The sequence below is a fragment of the Pteropus medius genome, unplaced genomic scaffold (genome assembly GCF_902729225.1).
Source record: "Pteropus medius unplaced genomic scaffold, Ma_sr-lr_union100, whole genome shotgun sequence".
NCBI classification, from domain to species: domain Eukaryota; kingdom Metazoa; phylum Chordata; class Mammalia; order Chiroptera; family Pteropodidae; genus Pteropus; species Pteropus medius.
Window position 1 is genome coordinate 10862413 of NW_024347788.1, and position 15437 is coordinate 10877849.

The 15437-nt window shown below is 49.1% G+C and overlaps 1 protein-coding gene across 7 annotated transcripts in view; it reads right to left on the reverse strand.

Annotated features, from left to right (window-relative positions):
• Positions 1-224: 224 nt before the first annotated feature.
• The window catches only part of MCPH1 (microcephalin 1), a 195763-nt gene continuing 180550 nt past the window's right edge, over positions 225-15437 (reverse strand). For 2 of the 7 annotated variants that reach the window (XM_039877281.1, XM_039877264.1), the window contains one exon: positions 8053-8448. In XM_039877281.1, the coding sequence (XP_039733215.1) occupies positions 8212-8448 (237 nt within the window). In that variant the 3' untranslated portion in view covers positions 8053-8211. Of the gene's footprint in view, positions 418-3671; positions 3745-8052; positions 8449-15437 lie in introns of those variants that run through there. The other 5 variants (XM_039877268.1, XM_039877289.1, XM_039877275.1 and 2 more) reach the window with 5 other exon arrangements.

Consider the following 15437-nt stretch of genomic DNA (forward strand, 5'->3'; position numbering starts at 1 on the left):
AGCCAAGATACAGAAACAACCTAAGTGTTCATCAGTGGACGGATGGATGAAGGTGTGATGCAGTCTGAGAGATTTATTTGGATCTATTTACCAGTTTACTGATTCTCGCTTGCGCTGTTTAATTTGTAGATTATACTCCCATTAAATATTTTTTCTTGCCCACAGACATTTCATTTTTTAATGTATCTTTTAAGTTTAAAAAAAAAAATCTATGTTCTTCTTTTATGCTCTTCATACCTTTACAATCTATCTGATTTAATTTCTGAAGAACCCGAGTCATTCGACCAGCTCAGTTTCCTACCATGTGAATTTTGGTAGCTGTACGCTCCTGGTGCAATTCTGCATGTTCCTCTGCATTTTCTGAAAACTGGCAGCTGAAACCACCAATTGGATACACACACGATGCCTTTGTCAAACCTATTGTTAGAAAGTGATGCCTGGTCATGTATTTTGTGATTCTTAGGCGTCATCGATACTGACATTTAATGACTGTTTCCTTTCATGGGGGATTGCAGAGGGCGACCTTCTGTCTTTCCTGTATTAGCTGGAACACTTTCGTAAAGAAACACCTTCCCCCATACACTATCTGTTTGCCAAGTGGCACAGTTTATAAAGGAGAGACAGGGTAAATAATACCTGATTGGCTCCCTCTGTTTACCAGGTTTCAAGGTAAAACCTGGTAATGAAAGTCATTACCTGTTCAGTCCTGCATTTTCAATAGCATTAAGAACCCATGGACTGAAACTTTGAAGGGTTTTAATTCACTACAATTTTACTATTAAAGCTCAACTGTCTCACTTGGTCCAGTGGGAGCTGATTTCAGTTGGTTTCTAGGTCTTTTGACATCGTGTTAAGAGTCTGATAGTGTCCTTCCTATTTGGCATGACGAGGTGTCCGAGACTCATCTCGTGCTGCTCTTTCTGCAGGCGTGAAATCAGCCATCTCTCCAAGAAGCCTTGATCTCTTTCAGTGAGAAATGGTATTTCGAGACCACGATTTCATCACTAAGGGATGTTTAGTGGACAGAACTAAGAGACATACACATATATTAAACTGCCCCATGAGCTCAATTCAAATTAAAATCCGTGGAGCCTAACGACGTCTCGATTACATCTGAATCTTCCTTCCCTCCCTGAAAATCTAGTTCTCACAGACTAGATTCGAGATACTGGAATGAGATTATCCCATAAAAACTCATTGGTTTTATGCCATGTGACATATACCGTGGTCTCAGAATAACAAACAGCGATATCGCCGCCAATGCGATTTCTGAAAACGTTTCAGTCTTTGGCACCTGTTCTCCCGTTCCTCCTCCATTTCCTCCGGCCGTCATTTCTGAAACGGTTGTACCGAGTCTATATTGTCAGAGCTTGTAGCCATCACATACTCAAGCCCCATTTCTGTGTGTGAAACACACATCTCACCGCCAGTACTTAAGCCAATATCTCGAGTCATCTTGCTTTTTTGAAGCTTGATCTCTAGTAGGTTCCCCAGGAAAGGCTCGTGGGAGTAACATTTTCTGAGTTTTGGCATGTTGGTAACAGTTTATGCCTTTTATACTTAAAAGTCAGTTTTACTGGATATAAAATTCTTATTTTATGTTTTTCCCTCGAGTATCTTACATGCTATTTCATTTTCTTTTCATAAAGCTTTGCTGCTAAGCTGGATAATCTCATTTTTTCCCTCAATAGTCATGTCTTTTTCTTCTTCTTCTTTTTTTTTCTTTTTTGGCCAAGGGACTTTTTCCATTTTCTTCGAAGTTTACTACATTTACCATTCTGGGTCGATATTCTCGGGTACACGCCAGTGTCCCCTCAAGCCTAGGCGCGTACACAGCCAGCTGCCACGTCGACCCATCTTTCACTCTGTGTCCAGCACTAGGGTTTGTGGGTTATCCATCATTCAAAAGGAAATTCTCTATACTTCATTCTGCATGTTCAGATGTCCATTGTGACAGTCATTATCTTGCTGAAAATGGAAGTCACTTGTCCTTTCTTGGATGACACGGACGGCTAGGTTTAGAAATCCAGCGAGCGCTTCTGAGACAGTCTGGCATGCCTACGGGAGAGGCAGGAAACCGAGTTTCCCTGTAAGCCCCGTCCCCATCGCTCTGACAATGTCCCCAGCCACGAGGACCGGCGTCTGCTCAGCCCCTGGGGCGCAGGCCCCTTGGGCGGCTCATGCTCTCGGAGACTGTGTCCCCCTCCGCATGATCAGCTTCCTGCTAAAACAGGGCTCTCCCCGAGTTCCGATGCGGACCCCTTCGTGCAGTGGGAGACGCCACCCTGGGTTCTAGCTGTGCCACCTCGAGAACCGCGCTCAGGCCCAGCTGCCCCTCACTCCGCTGTGTGAGCCCCGCACCCCAGCACGCGCGGCTGGAGTGTCCCGGGTCCCCCCCGCGATGCCCGAGGCTCACGCGCGTGCTTGGCGACCCCGCTCACCCAGAGCTCCGGGCCTCCCGCAGCCCGGCGGGGTGCCCGCGCCCCCGCGCCCGCCTCGCTGTGTCCCCCATGAGTGCCCTGGCTTCCTGTAGAACAGCTCGGATGCCACCTTCCCCTGGAAGCTCTGCCTGCACTCCCTCTCCTCGTAGTGGCTCGTCCCTCTTTGGAGAGCTTGTCACACGCGGTGATCTGTTTCCGACCTGACCCCGTTTGAGACTGTCAGCTCTGAGGGCAGCTGCTCTGCCCGAGGGACCCCTGGCGTGCCCCGTACCTGCTGCAGGTAGGCGCTCGGTCAGGGGCTCTGAGCTCAGGCATTTCCGTCTGGTCACCGTGAAGCTCGGGTCCTTGCTGGCAGGTGGCTGTGGTTCGGGGAGCACACGGAAAGTGGGGAGCGCAGGGGCGGACGGAGCCGCTGAACTGCCTTGAGCAGCGGTGGGGAAAGATTCCCACGTGTCTTAAAAATCCTGTCCCTTTGCCTCTGGGGACAGGCTAATGGCGCTTGGCTCCATCAAAATTAAGGATGACAGGGGTCGTTATGCTTCATCTCTTTGCTCCTCTTGCACAGGAAGCGAGCCCCTAACCCCTGGAGCATAGAGATGTCACCCATTCAAGTCTAATGTGGCCCCGAATCCAACAAATCACAGAAAGACGGGGCAGTGGGCTGGGACCTGCTGGGAATAGCAACGTGGTGAAGAGCCGGGGTAACCGAACCCCGCGTTGGGCTCTCTCCCTCTGGCAGGGGGCCCCGGCAGAGGCTCCTGGGCTGGCGGGCCCAGGGAGGAGGTGACAGGCTTTCATCGCCCGCTGCAAGGAGGGCTGCCTGGGCTTTCCGTCTCCTCCTGGGCCGTCCGTCCTATCCCCATATAATGTCCCCAGTTCTGTTTTGGGAACAAAACTTGTGGCATCGTGAGTCACAGCTCTCCTGTCCTCGGCTGTCAGCAGCTCTGTGCACTCAGGACAAAGCGTCTTTCTTCTCTGACCAACCCCCAGTAACTTAATGATCAGGTTTCATGTCACTGGCTGAGGACATTCCCTGGCTGCCTGCCGGCTCTTGGTGCCGAGCCCCAGGCCTGGTGGTCCCCGCCTCTCCCGCTCTCCCTGGGCCCCTGACGAGCTGCGGGAACTGCAGCCAACGCGTCCCATTGCGGCGTTCATGCTGACGGCCGGACAGACAGCCCCCGGCCGGGCGAGCCGCGGGTCCTGGTTCCTCCTGGCGACTCCGCTCCCCTCGGTGTGGCCGAGACGTCATCTGCTGGCTTGCGGGATGGGACACGAACTAACCCTTTTCAGTAAATTCTTCTCTCTGGAATATTAAAGACGGAAAACTATTTGTTCCCACAGATAAGCTGTGAGCCCAAGCATTAAAAAAAAAACAAAAAATTGAAACCAGATTAATAAAAGAGAGACACGCCAGAGTCTCACAGAGTTCAAGGTGGAGCTTCGGGCTTGGACGGTCCCAAGGCTTTGAGAAAATCTCAGCGCCTAGACCGGGAACGCAAACCAAACCAAACAGCAGATCCGCCCGAAGGGTCTTCGCGTGCGCTTGTCTAGTTCCAGTCCAATAACTTCGATCGCTGTCTCAGTTAACTGCTCGAATATTCGCAGGGGCAAAAGTAGATAATCTGTTTTCCTGGCACAGAAAACAGACTTTAGTTTTAAATAAAGTGAAAGGTGAAGGAAAATGGAGAACAAGGGACATGAAACTTTAGTTTCTACCACAGATCACTTTAAAATATATACCTTTCCACCTCATACTATGGTCAGTTAAGTTAAATAATGGCTAAAAACACAATTATTATAAGTGGAAAAGTGTTTTTCTTCATTGTTTCGATGGTCCGGAGTGAGGCCTGTTTGCTACGCGTTTCTAAAACGGCACTGGGAATTTCCTGCCAGTTGGTTGACGTGTTTGGGGTACACGCAGCTCCCAAATGGTGCAGCCTGGCTCCATGTGCCACCAGGCTCCTTCAGAAATGTCCTTCCGCCTCCCCTGATCCCCACCCTGTGCTCCAAAGCACCCAGCGGGTATTATTGTGACTCTCGACAGACTCTTTGCTTGGTCAAACCTCAGTCCATCGCCCCAACCTCTCTCAGCCCCATCTGTGCCCCTACGTCCCGTAAGATCCGAGCTTAGCAAGCTTCCTGCTGGGCCAGTTCAGCCAGAACCCCTGACCCCTGCCATCCGAACCACCTTCCCGTTCCGATGGTGAGGTCTGATCTCCCACATCCCCAGGTGAGGTCTGATCACCTGGCGGCCTTCGGCAAGCCTCCCGCTGGGGCGGTTCAGCCAGACCCCTCGCCCCTGACTTTCCCGCCCACCCCGCTGCTCCTCGGCTCTAAATCCCAGCTCCCAGGCTGAATTCGGAGTGGAGCCCATCTCTTCCCAGGGCAAGATCCCAGTGCCGCGGCCCCCACACCTATCGTCGTGGCCCCCCTTGAAGAAAACCCGCCTTAGCAGATGTCATGAACATACACGTTTTTTCTCTAACACTATTGCCAGTTGAAAAAACTGCAGCTCTAAAAAAGGCAAATGCCTTGTCCACGGTCCCATGGCTGGGTGCCACGGAGAAGGGTGACCAGGAAGTCCAGCTTAGACTTAGCGTAAGGAAAAAGGTGGCAGTGTGCTAGACAAGAATGGCCATGGCCTGTGACTGTCACCTTACATGGCAAGCGGGAACTAAGGTTGCAGATGGAAAGGTTGCTAATTAGTTGACTTAAGAGACTCTCCGGGATCTCCCGGGTGGGCCCGTGGTAATCAGTGTCATCACAAGGGTGCTGAGCTGGGAGGAGGGGCCAGGATGGTCAGTGTCAGAGGAAGCAGTGCCAAAGCCTCCACCATCCCGCTGGCGGAGGCGTCCGCCAGCCACGGAGGGCAGGCGCCCCAGGAGCTGGAAAAGGCGGGAAAAGGGATTCTCTCCTGGAGACTGAGGTAGGACGGCAGCCTGCCCACACCAGATGAAGCCTCTGAAACCCATTCTGAGCCCCAGAGAGGAAGGGAAAAACGGAGAAGTGGAAGAGAAAGCATAAGAATTGAGTCGAATGTAGCAAAACAAGGAACAAAGATGGGGAGAGACGGGGAGAGGGGGCGGGCTGGCGGGCGGCGGCAGGCACGAGAGGGCGGCGGGGTCTTCACTGCCCGTCTGCAAAGAGCTTTGTGATCGGAGCGACCCGACCCCAACGGGCTTCTGCGTAGGAGTTAATGCCCCCACTTTAGAGATGAGGAAATCCAGGTTTTGGGTGTTGAAGTGACTCAGCCGAAGATACTTGGACTGAGGTGTAGGCACAGAAACAGCATGCAAACTGCCACATGAATAAGGCCCTCATTGCAATGGCTTCCGAATAGGTAGGTGCCCGAATTTTTATTTCCAAAAATATTAGCAATATTACTGAACACACACTGTAACACAAACAAAAATCAAATGTAAACATCCTGGGCCAGTTACCCCACTCAGATCACGTTTGTCACCTTCCTATGTTGTCACTGTACACACATAATTTTGCAGTTGATTGCAGTATACACATAATTTTATATCTTTTTAGTTCATATTATAAAAATTTCTTATATCGCACCAGTCTTCATAATTATAATTTATAATGGCTGCCCGATATTTCATGAGACTGATGTATATAGTAAGTTACTAAAGGACTTCCATACTGTTGTCCCCAGTTACTTTTCAATATAAATAATACTGTCACAAGCATCTTTGGGTTCTTGTCACTTTTATTTTTCAAGAACGCTTTCTTAAGATTAATTACTGGGATTGAGAATATGGATATTCTGATGATTCCATGTTTTCATACTATTGTGGTTGGAAAAGACACTTGACATGATTTCAATCATCTTAAATTTATGAAGACTTGCTTTGTGGCCTAACATATAATCCATCCTGGAGAATGTTCCATGTGTGCTTGAGAAGAATGTGTGTTCTGTTGCTTTTGGATGGAATGTTCTGTATGTGTCTATTAAGTCCATCTGGACAAGCGTGTCATTTAGGCCAATGTTTTTTTTTTTTTCCGTTTTCTGGCTGGCTGATCTAGCCATTGATGATTACATTGAAGCTATAGATCAATCTGAAGAAAACTGCCATTTTATCAATATTGTCTTCTAAAACATGAGCTCGGTGTATTTCTCCATTAGTTTAGGTTTTTAATTTCTCTGAGCAATGTTTTATAGATTTCAGTATACAGGTCTTATACTTTTGTTAATTTATTCCTATTTAGTTTATTTTTAGATGCCATTTTAAACGGAATTATATTCTTAATTCCATCTTTAAATTATTTATTGGTAGTATATAGAAATACAATTCACTTACTTTGGTTTATTGATTTTGTATCCTGTAAATCTTGCTAAAGTTGCTTATTCTATTTTTTGATTCCTTATTTTTTTACATATAGTATCATGTGATCTGAGATAGTGTTACTTCTTCATTTATAACCTGTATGCCTTTGATTTCTTTTTCTTGCCATTTTCTCTGGGTAGAAGTTTTAATACAATGTCAGACAGAAATAGTGAAAGTCATGTACCTTTGAAAATTTTTAAAAATTCGGCTCCTGAGACACTTTGAGCCCTACATGTTTTGCATAAAGAATTATAGACCTCTAGTGACTTCCGGGGTTCCTAGCGGGTGAAATGAGGACCACATATGATGTTTAGTGCACGGCTTGGCACATTCAGCATCCTCATGGGGTGTTAGAACCTTGAATAGCCACTGGCAGGCCAGTCTCAGGAATCAGCACAACTTAGCACCAAGGACACAGGCCTGGGTGGGCCGATGACCTGGTGGCACCCCAGAGCCGGTGTGGTAGGGGAGGGGACGCTCCTTGTGGTTTGTCCCCAGCATCAGTCAGCACAGTTTTCACCAGTGTCCCCAGGAATTTCTGGTGTGTGGGAGCACTGCCGGAGAAACTGAGCTTGAAGTGGCCAGGCCCAGGATGCCTGCGGATTAGTGAAACAGGGTCCGTCACGTGGAAGGGTGGACTCGGGCCTGCTGAGTTGTAGTGGGGTTCAGCCGTTGTTGGGGTATGAGTAGTATGAGGGGGTTATATGTTCTACCTCATTTTAAAACCAAGAGTAAACCATTATTTCCATGTGCATTGCTACCTCCTTTCTCAAAGGTTTATTCTAGAAGTTGAGCGATTATTCTTTGAGGGGCTGGAGTCTGAGGTATGAACAATAGCTGAGATCAGTCACATAAACAAGACGGACAGGGGACAGTATCATGATGACATCTTAGCGGCCCCTTCGAACTCTTTGGGGTTTAGCATTTCTCTCCTGTAGAGAGGGACCCATCAGCGTGTGTGTGATCCGGCCCCACTGCCAACTTCCCTGGGGGACAACAGGCCTCCGTGTCGCCAGCGGAGGCCATGCTGGTGACGCTCTCCTTACCGTGAACGAAGCCTGGAGACGGAGGGCCGCTCGATGGCCATAGTTTTCACTGCACAGCACTCCTCGCCGGTCGCCTTGAGTGGAATCTCAGGCACATAAAAGGCATCCTCAGTAACCAAGGCATCCTCCGTAACCAAGGCATCCTCCGTAACCAAGGCATCCTCAGTAACCGAGCAGCCTCCTTCCGACCTAGCACGTGACGCGTTACAAAGATCTAACCACGGAACGTAACGAGACAACTTAATTCACACTCTTTATTTAATGAATGAATTATAAAAGTTCTGTGGCTTTTTAATTATGATCATTGCTCAGGTACAAAGACCGGCATCACCTAGCACAGGCCCCCGAAGGGCGAGTCGATGTTTCTCTGAAACACACGTTTGCTCGTCAGAAAGTCACACAAAGGGGCTTCTTCGTGGAGAACCCACAACACACGGGGCAAACGTGACGATCTGAAAGGCATCCTGTCTGGGTCAGTTCCTTCTCGTCACAGATTCGTGTCTCATCTGAACGTCCAAAGCCAACTCCCGAGCTGTGTGCAGCAGCCACCCGTGGAGTGACGCCTCCGTCACTGCAGCAACAGGTAGTTTTCAAAGGCGCAGACTTCGTGCCGAGCGATGGAATCTAGAGGGAGAGAAGCAGTCGGGCATTCGTCAGCGCCAGCCACACAGTGAATAATGGCCTTTCCCTACGGACGCGAAAGGAATCTCAGCGACAAGCAACGGAGGCTGCAAAGCTATGATGGTTGTGAGTGCAGAGGAGACAATGGCTTCCTTCTGAGAATACAGGGAAGAGATGGCTCGTCTCAGTTGTGGCTCGGGACGCAGTCCCGGATTTTAACTCCCAGTGCAAACGCACCTCCGGCCAGCCGAGCTTCAGAAGGGACGCCAGCATTTGTCATAGACACGTGACACACATGGTACGATTATAACAACGGTGTATAATGGAATTTTAGCACTTATTACTAAGACTGTGCGTACTACTTAGTTCTCTCCACAATGCAGTGAAGCAGGAACTATTATAACCTACATGTTGACAGGAGTCCCTTATTTGTGATATGTGCTGTCTATATTTTCTGTTTGTCACTGGTCTTTTGACTTTTCTTATGCAAGCTCCGGCCGTGGAAACATTTTTATTTATGTATTCGAACCATATCAATCTTGTATTGCATTTGGATTTTGAATCCTAGGTAGAAAGCCTTTCTCTCTACGCGGTTATAAAGGAATTCGGCCATATTTTCTTCCTGGTTTTAAAGACTCTGTGAATTCAGTTTTTACATTTAGATTTCTGACAGGATGTCATTTTCGAAAGCCAGAAAACACCGCAAAAGGATGTTGTTCTTCCCTGATTTACCTAAAAGTCCAATATAATCCCGAAATTCCCAATGTTCCGAAAAAAATAATTGAGAGGCTTATTCTGAAGTTTATATGAAAGAAAAAAAATGCACAGGAAGACGATTTTGAAAAAAAAAGGAACGATGAAAGAGAAATGGACAAACCGGATACCAAACCACACTACAAAATTACAGTAGTAAAATAGTACATAATTAGCAAAGAACAGACAGAACAGTTAAACGGGTCAACGGAAGAGAACAAAGTCCCCAAACCCGGCCATGTGCATTATGGGAATGAAGAAGTGACTCCGGGGGCGTTAAAAACCAGCGGACAACAGATGCGTTATTAAGTAGGTGGCATGCTCCCTTCACGCCGCATGATATTAAGCTGGATTAAAGCTCTAAACATTAATAAACATGCAAGTATCAGCTGGAGAGCTGGGAGGCTAAGTTTAAAGCTCGGGGGGGGGGCCGGGGGGGACCTTCCCGAGTGACCCACATTGACGTCCCATGGGGGGAGGAGCGGGGTGGTAATGATGGGACGTTACAGCCTCCGCTACACGGACGACACCAGACACAAGTCAGAGACGGGGCAGAATGAGAGGGTTCTGTATTCGTAACAGAAGATTAGAGTCCATAGTATGGAAGCGTTGTTGTAAAACAAGGTGACAAAGATAAATAAGCCAACGTGAAGACAGGCAAGGGACGGGCAATTCGTGAGACAGGCATCCTTCTAAGATGTTCACACCCAGTAGCTAGGGAACTGCAGACGAAGCGATGAGATCTACTTGCAGACTGAACCTGTGGGTACCGTCCAGCCCCGGGGGGTGGGGTGGGGGGGGGCGGGGAAATGGGAGTGGCTGCGTGTGTCAGGATGTGACGTACACATCCCGCATCTACGAAGCTACTGGACAGACATTCTCACGCCTGTGATTGAGCACGACCTCTTAACACTGAGCTCAAACTGTGTCAGTCAGAACACACACAGTTTGTATTAGCAGAAACGGCAGAACAGCCCCCGAAGTCCCATAATGAGAGCGCCGATTAGTTACGGCAGCGCCAATGGCCAAAGAGATCGAAGGGCTCCTGGGCACAGAGTTAGATGCGACTCATAGGGCAACACGCGGGCCGCAGCCACAGAGCCGGGCCCTCCGACGACGCGTGCGCTTTGCGTGCACGTGGGTGTGCGAGGCGCTTCCACCTCTGTTGTGTGCGCACATGGGTGTGCGAGGCGCTTCCACCTCTGCTGTGTGCGCACGTGGGTGTGCGAGGCGCTTCCACCTCTGCTGTGTGTGCACGTGGGTGTGCAAGGCGCTGCCATCTGCTGCTAACGGCTCGGAGGAAGCGGGCGCATTGGGGCTCCACGTGGTTCTCCACTGAGTTCCTGGACCGGAACACTGAGTCACTCCACGCATCCATCTCTTCGTTCCCTCATTTGCTGCGGTGGGGAGCAAGGCTGACTGGCGGAGGACCAAGTTCTACATCAGATAAAGCGAAAGAGAAGCCTGACCGTAACCTCACGGCCAAGTCCGGGCCGGGCCGCCCTCGCCCGGCCGCGTGGGAGGTGCTGCCGAGAATGGGGCTGACTGAGGTCCGCGTGGTGTCGTGCCCACGTAGGCAGCGGACGGGGGTCAGACAGAAGAGCACGTGACTGCCGAGTGATGGCCGGCAGCCAGGATGGCCCTGTCCAGGGAGCCCCCACAGCTCCAAGTTCCCAGCGGTAAACACACACGCACAAGAAGAATGATTCCTGTCCAAGTTCATCTGGCATCTGGAGATAACCACATCCCCGAATTCCAATGTCACAGCGTACGACTAATCCTCAAACACCCCATAAAACGTGACCGTAGGACGATGTCGAACAATGCCAGTCCCGGCCGGTGGGAAGACACAGACAGTACATGAGCAGCTCCCGTGGAATTTAAATTTAAGAAAAAAAGAAAAAGTTTTGTTTGCTTTTAACAAGGTTATTTTGCGGGTCTTGGCACAAGTTCAAGTTTACTGGCCATGCTTCTGTGTGGTCTCCTGGTTAGGGCACTGAATTAACCTGCTGCCACACTAACTCTAATTGTGTACAGTGTGGTGGGCAAGTCACTTCACTGACTAACCCTCCAGCTGTCAACAGCCAAACGTGGCCAGTGGTCGTGCAGAGTTCAAGAACACTCAGGACCTTCCTGGAGGCTCTATCTTAGCTCGTCGATACCAGCTGAGACTTTCAAGGCTGGGAGAGAGATCTGTGGCCATGCGGCCAGGTCCCCATCCAATGAAGGAACTGCCTCTGCCACTCTGCAGAGCGAGGGTCACTCAGCCTCTGAGACACTTGTGACATACGAATCAGGCCCACTTCCTCACCTAAAATCCTTTGGTGACTTCCAGTGACTCAGAAAACCAAGCTCCTTCTCATTGTCTAAGAGGCCCGGAGGGGTCCAGTGTCTGGCTACTTCTCCAGCCTCCCCTCGTCACTCTGTCCCCTCACATCGGGTTCCAGCCACTCTGGACTTCCTGTTTCTCCTCGCTGCTCACCCTTGACCCTGACTGTTCCCTGGCCCTGGGTCTACACGAGCCCATCCTCTGTTCATCACTTGGGCACAGCCTCTCGGCCTGGTAACCTCTGTTCCCACTCGTCTCTGTGGATTTGCCTATTCTAGGTAACTCATCTAAGTGGAGCCATACGATACTTGTCCTTTTGCGACAGGCTTATTTAGTGTAATGTTCTCACGGTTCATGCATGTAGTTGCACGTATCAGAATATCCTTCCTTTTTGAGGCTGAATAATGTTTCATCGTATGCAAGGAGCACATTTGTTTATCGATTCGTCCATCAATGAATACTTGGGTTACTTCTGCCTTTTGGCTGCTGTGAACGATGCTGTACAAACATGGGTGTACAAATACTTGTCCAGGTCAGACATATCTAAGGTGAGGCTGCTGGATCACATGGTAGTTCCAGGTTTCATTTTTTTGAGAAACTGACATCCTGTTTTCCACAGTGGCTGCACCATTTTACAGTCCCACCAACAGTGCACAAGCTTCCAGTTTCTCCACATCTTCCCCAACACTTGTTATTTTATTTTTTTATAGTAGCCATTGTAACGGGTCTAAGGTGGTATCTCGTAGTTCTGATATGCATTTGCCTAATAGTTACTGATCCTGAACATCTTTTCGTGTGCTATCAGCCATTTGTACATCTTCTTTGGAGGAATGTCAAGTCCTTGCCTATTTTTGGATCAGGTATTTTCTGTTGCTGAGTGGTAGGAGCTCCTTATATTTGGGGGATATTAACCCCTATTATTTGCAAAGACTTTCTCCCATTCCATATGTTGCTTTTACATTTGGTTGACTGTGTCCTTTGATGCACGGAAGATTTTAAATTTTGCTACAGTCAGATTTACCTGTTTCCTTTTGTTGCCTATCTTGAGGCAGCGAGCGCCTCTTTTCTGCACGTTCCAAGCCACTCGGGTCCAGGGTGAGCAGGTCAGTCCTTCAGGCACCTACCTCCCAGGCAGGTGTGTGTCTGAGGGACACTGGAAACCAAGGCTGTCGAGAGTGAGGCAAAGGCCACGAAGCTTTCGTGCCACCGTGAAGGTGGCTTTGCTCCACTGGGCGTTTGCCTGGTTGGTGTAAACCTTCGATCATTTTCCAGGCTCCTACAGGGCTGGTTTAGACATTTCGTTTGCTTTATTGGTGTTTCTGTGGGGAGACGAGATCTCGGAGCTTCCTAGTCTGCCATTTTGCTGGACGCCACTTTGTGTAGGTCGGTGTCTTTGACAGAAAGTGAGAGGCATACTTTTGATTACAGTTCAATTTTTTAAATGGTTGAAATTGTTCAGAGTGTCTGTTTCTTGAATCGATTTTGGTAATGTTTTTGTAGCAACTTTCCACCTCACTTATTTTCTAATTCACTGGCATATTCCTCACCTCTCTCGTGGTTGACAGCCCTGCTGTATCTATCTGTAGCTGCAGCCTCCATTCCATTCTTAGTATTATGAACTATCCCTTTTCTTCCTCTTTTTCAATATTGTTGGGATTTGACTATGTTTTTTTCCCCTCAAAGAACTTTTCTCGTCTCAAAAAGCTTTTCTTTGCTTCGATTTTGTTAATATTTGCCACGATCTTTACTGCTTTCTTTCTACATTCTCCAAGATTACTTTTATTCCTACATATTCATTCATCTTCAAGCATCAAAGCTTAAAAAAAACTTAGAAAATAAAATAAAATAATGTAGTCCAACTACTTTGTCCTCTTCCTGTAAACTGGGAAAAGCTGCTTGTAATCTCGCTCTGAAGTGGGACATTTCGGTCTTGGCTCACTGGTGGGCTGTCGGTGTTCACGGTGCTGTGTCCTAGTTTTTCGCTTTTTAAGTGAGGCTTGAGGGCTGTGCCTTGGCTGGGAGGTACACAGAAGGCTCTTTATTTCCCAGTTTTCTTGCCTTTGAGATGCTTTCTGACCTTTAGGCTGCATGTCCAGAGCCCAGAGTTCAGGTGGTGTAAATTTAGCCAAGGGGAAGACAAGCGAGATGGGTCAGGCAACTTCAGAGAGAACTATCTAGCGCCAGTGAATACGATGAAAGCGGAAGCTGAGAAATCCACCTGCTCTTTCCATATCTTTTCAAGGCTAATGCTTAAAAAAAAAAGATAAGAAACTGGTCTCATAGCTAACGGTTAATTCAAAAGAAAATCAGCACTAAGGATATATAGTTTTTAAAAGCCTAAACACATGAGATGTTGAAATGATAAAATTCCGTGAATCGGTTTTAGTCCTCATTCATTTCTATCCTGGTAGATTTCCTCTGTTTTGACAACAGCTCAAAACAAAAATAGTTCATCTTATTGTCTGAAATTGCACCTTACAATTCCACAGTCACTTTCTGAGTGGTTGCTGAGCTCCTCGGAGTGCGGGCCTGTGAGGGTGGCATGCGGCGGGGGGGTGTGGAGGGGCAGGCCCGGAGGTGGGGACCCCCTCCCTGTCGCCTTCCCTCCACGTGCCACCCCAGCACGAGGGCTCCTGCCCGTGACTGGTTCCTAATCGCTGTGCAGGAAGGAAGCGTGGCCTGGGATGATGGTGCACAAGGCTGGAGCCGCCTGTCCCATGGCAGGGCCCTCGGGCCTGCGGCCTCCGGACGGGCCTCGCCCTCACGGAACGCCGCCCTGGGCAGCTCGCCTTTCTCTGCCCGGGTGCCCGGTCAGCCGTCGGGGAAATGGGGTCTCAGGCCCCGCGCTATCAGCAATCTCTTCCTGAACACGTCGACGTGGGGAGACATTCGATCCAGATGCTTTCATAAGTCATAAGAAACGAAAAGGTGGCTGAGTTTTTTTTTTTTTTGGCAACAATGTTGAGAATATTACATTATGTTCCCACAATAGCATAGAATGTATGTCTTATCACTTGAACGGGGCCCAGACAATAAGAGGGCGCCTGGGACTGGAAATCTGTCTTATGAGAAAGGCCAAAGCGACCTTCGGTGACAACACCGAGGGGGGTGGGGACAGAAGAGTGAACAGAAATGCAGCAGCGCAAAAAGCCGCGGGGCCCAGGGCGGGGGGACCGTGCGGGACCCCGAGCTCCCTGCCCTGCAGGCCGTCCTTCCGACACAGACCCGGGCTCGTGGCATCTGGATGTGTCAAACGGGAATGATGTTCCACATGTCCAGGGATCTGCCGGGGGAGATAAAATTCCTGGAAAATGCTCTCAAACATCGTATGCATTACCCGCAGCAGGTAAAGGTGACTTCTCACTTCCTGGTGCCGGGAATTTGATTTTCGTTTTCCTGTTTATTTTCATACATGTTCAGGCGCCTATAGTGTTTCTCTCTGAAAAATCCCCACTTCTCCTTCTGGATGAATGATTCATCGAGAATCTTGGCCTAAGTGCCCTGCTGTTTCAGGGAAAACAGACCCTGGGGACTGAGCTGGGGACGCGACCCTGACTGTTCAGACAGCATCGCTGTGAAGCAGCTCGCACATCAGAACGTCTCCACGGAGCGGCTGAGTAAGAGGCGGCTTCGATTTCACCCGTGGAGCCCTGTCTCGGGTCTTCACGAGTCTACACTGCTCCATGCCAGGGACACGAGGCAGCAGCCGGGAGGGGAAGCTGCCTGGGTACTATGTGGTCACCCCAGAGCTGTCTCTCCCTCGGAGACAGAGCTGCAGGTTAGAAGACATTCTAAAAGCTAAAGCAGTCGCTTAGCAGTTGTTCAAATACTCATAGACGCTGAGTCATTGTTTAGCAGTTGTTCAAATACTCATAAACGGTGAGTCGTTGTTTAAGATAGACAGCGAAGG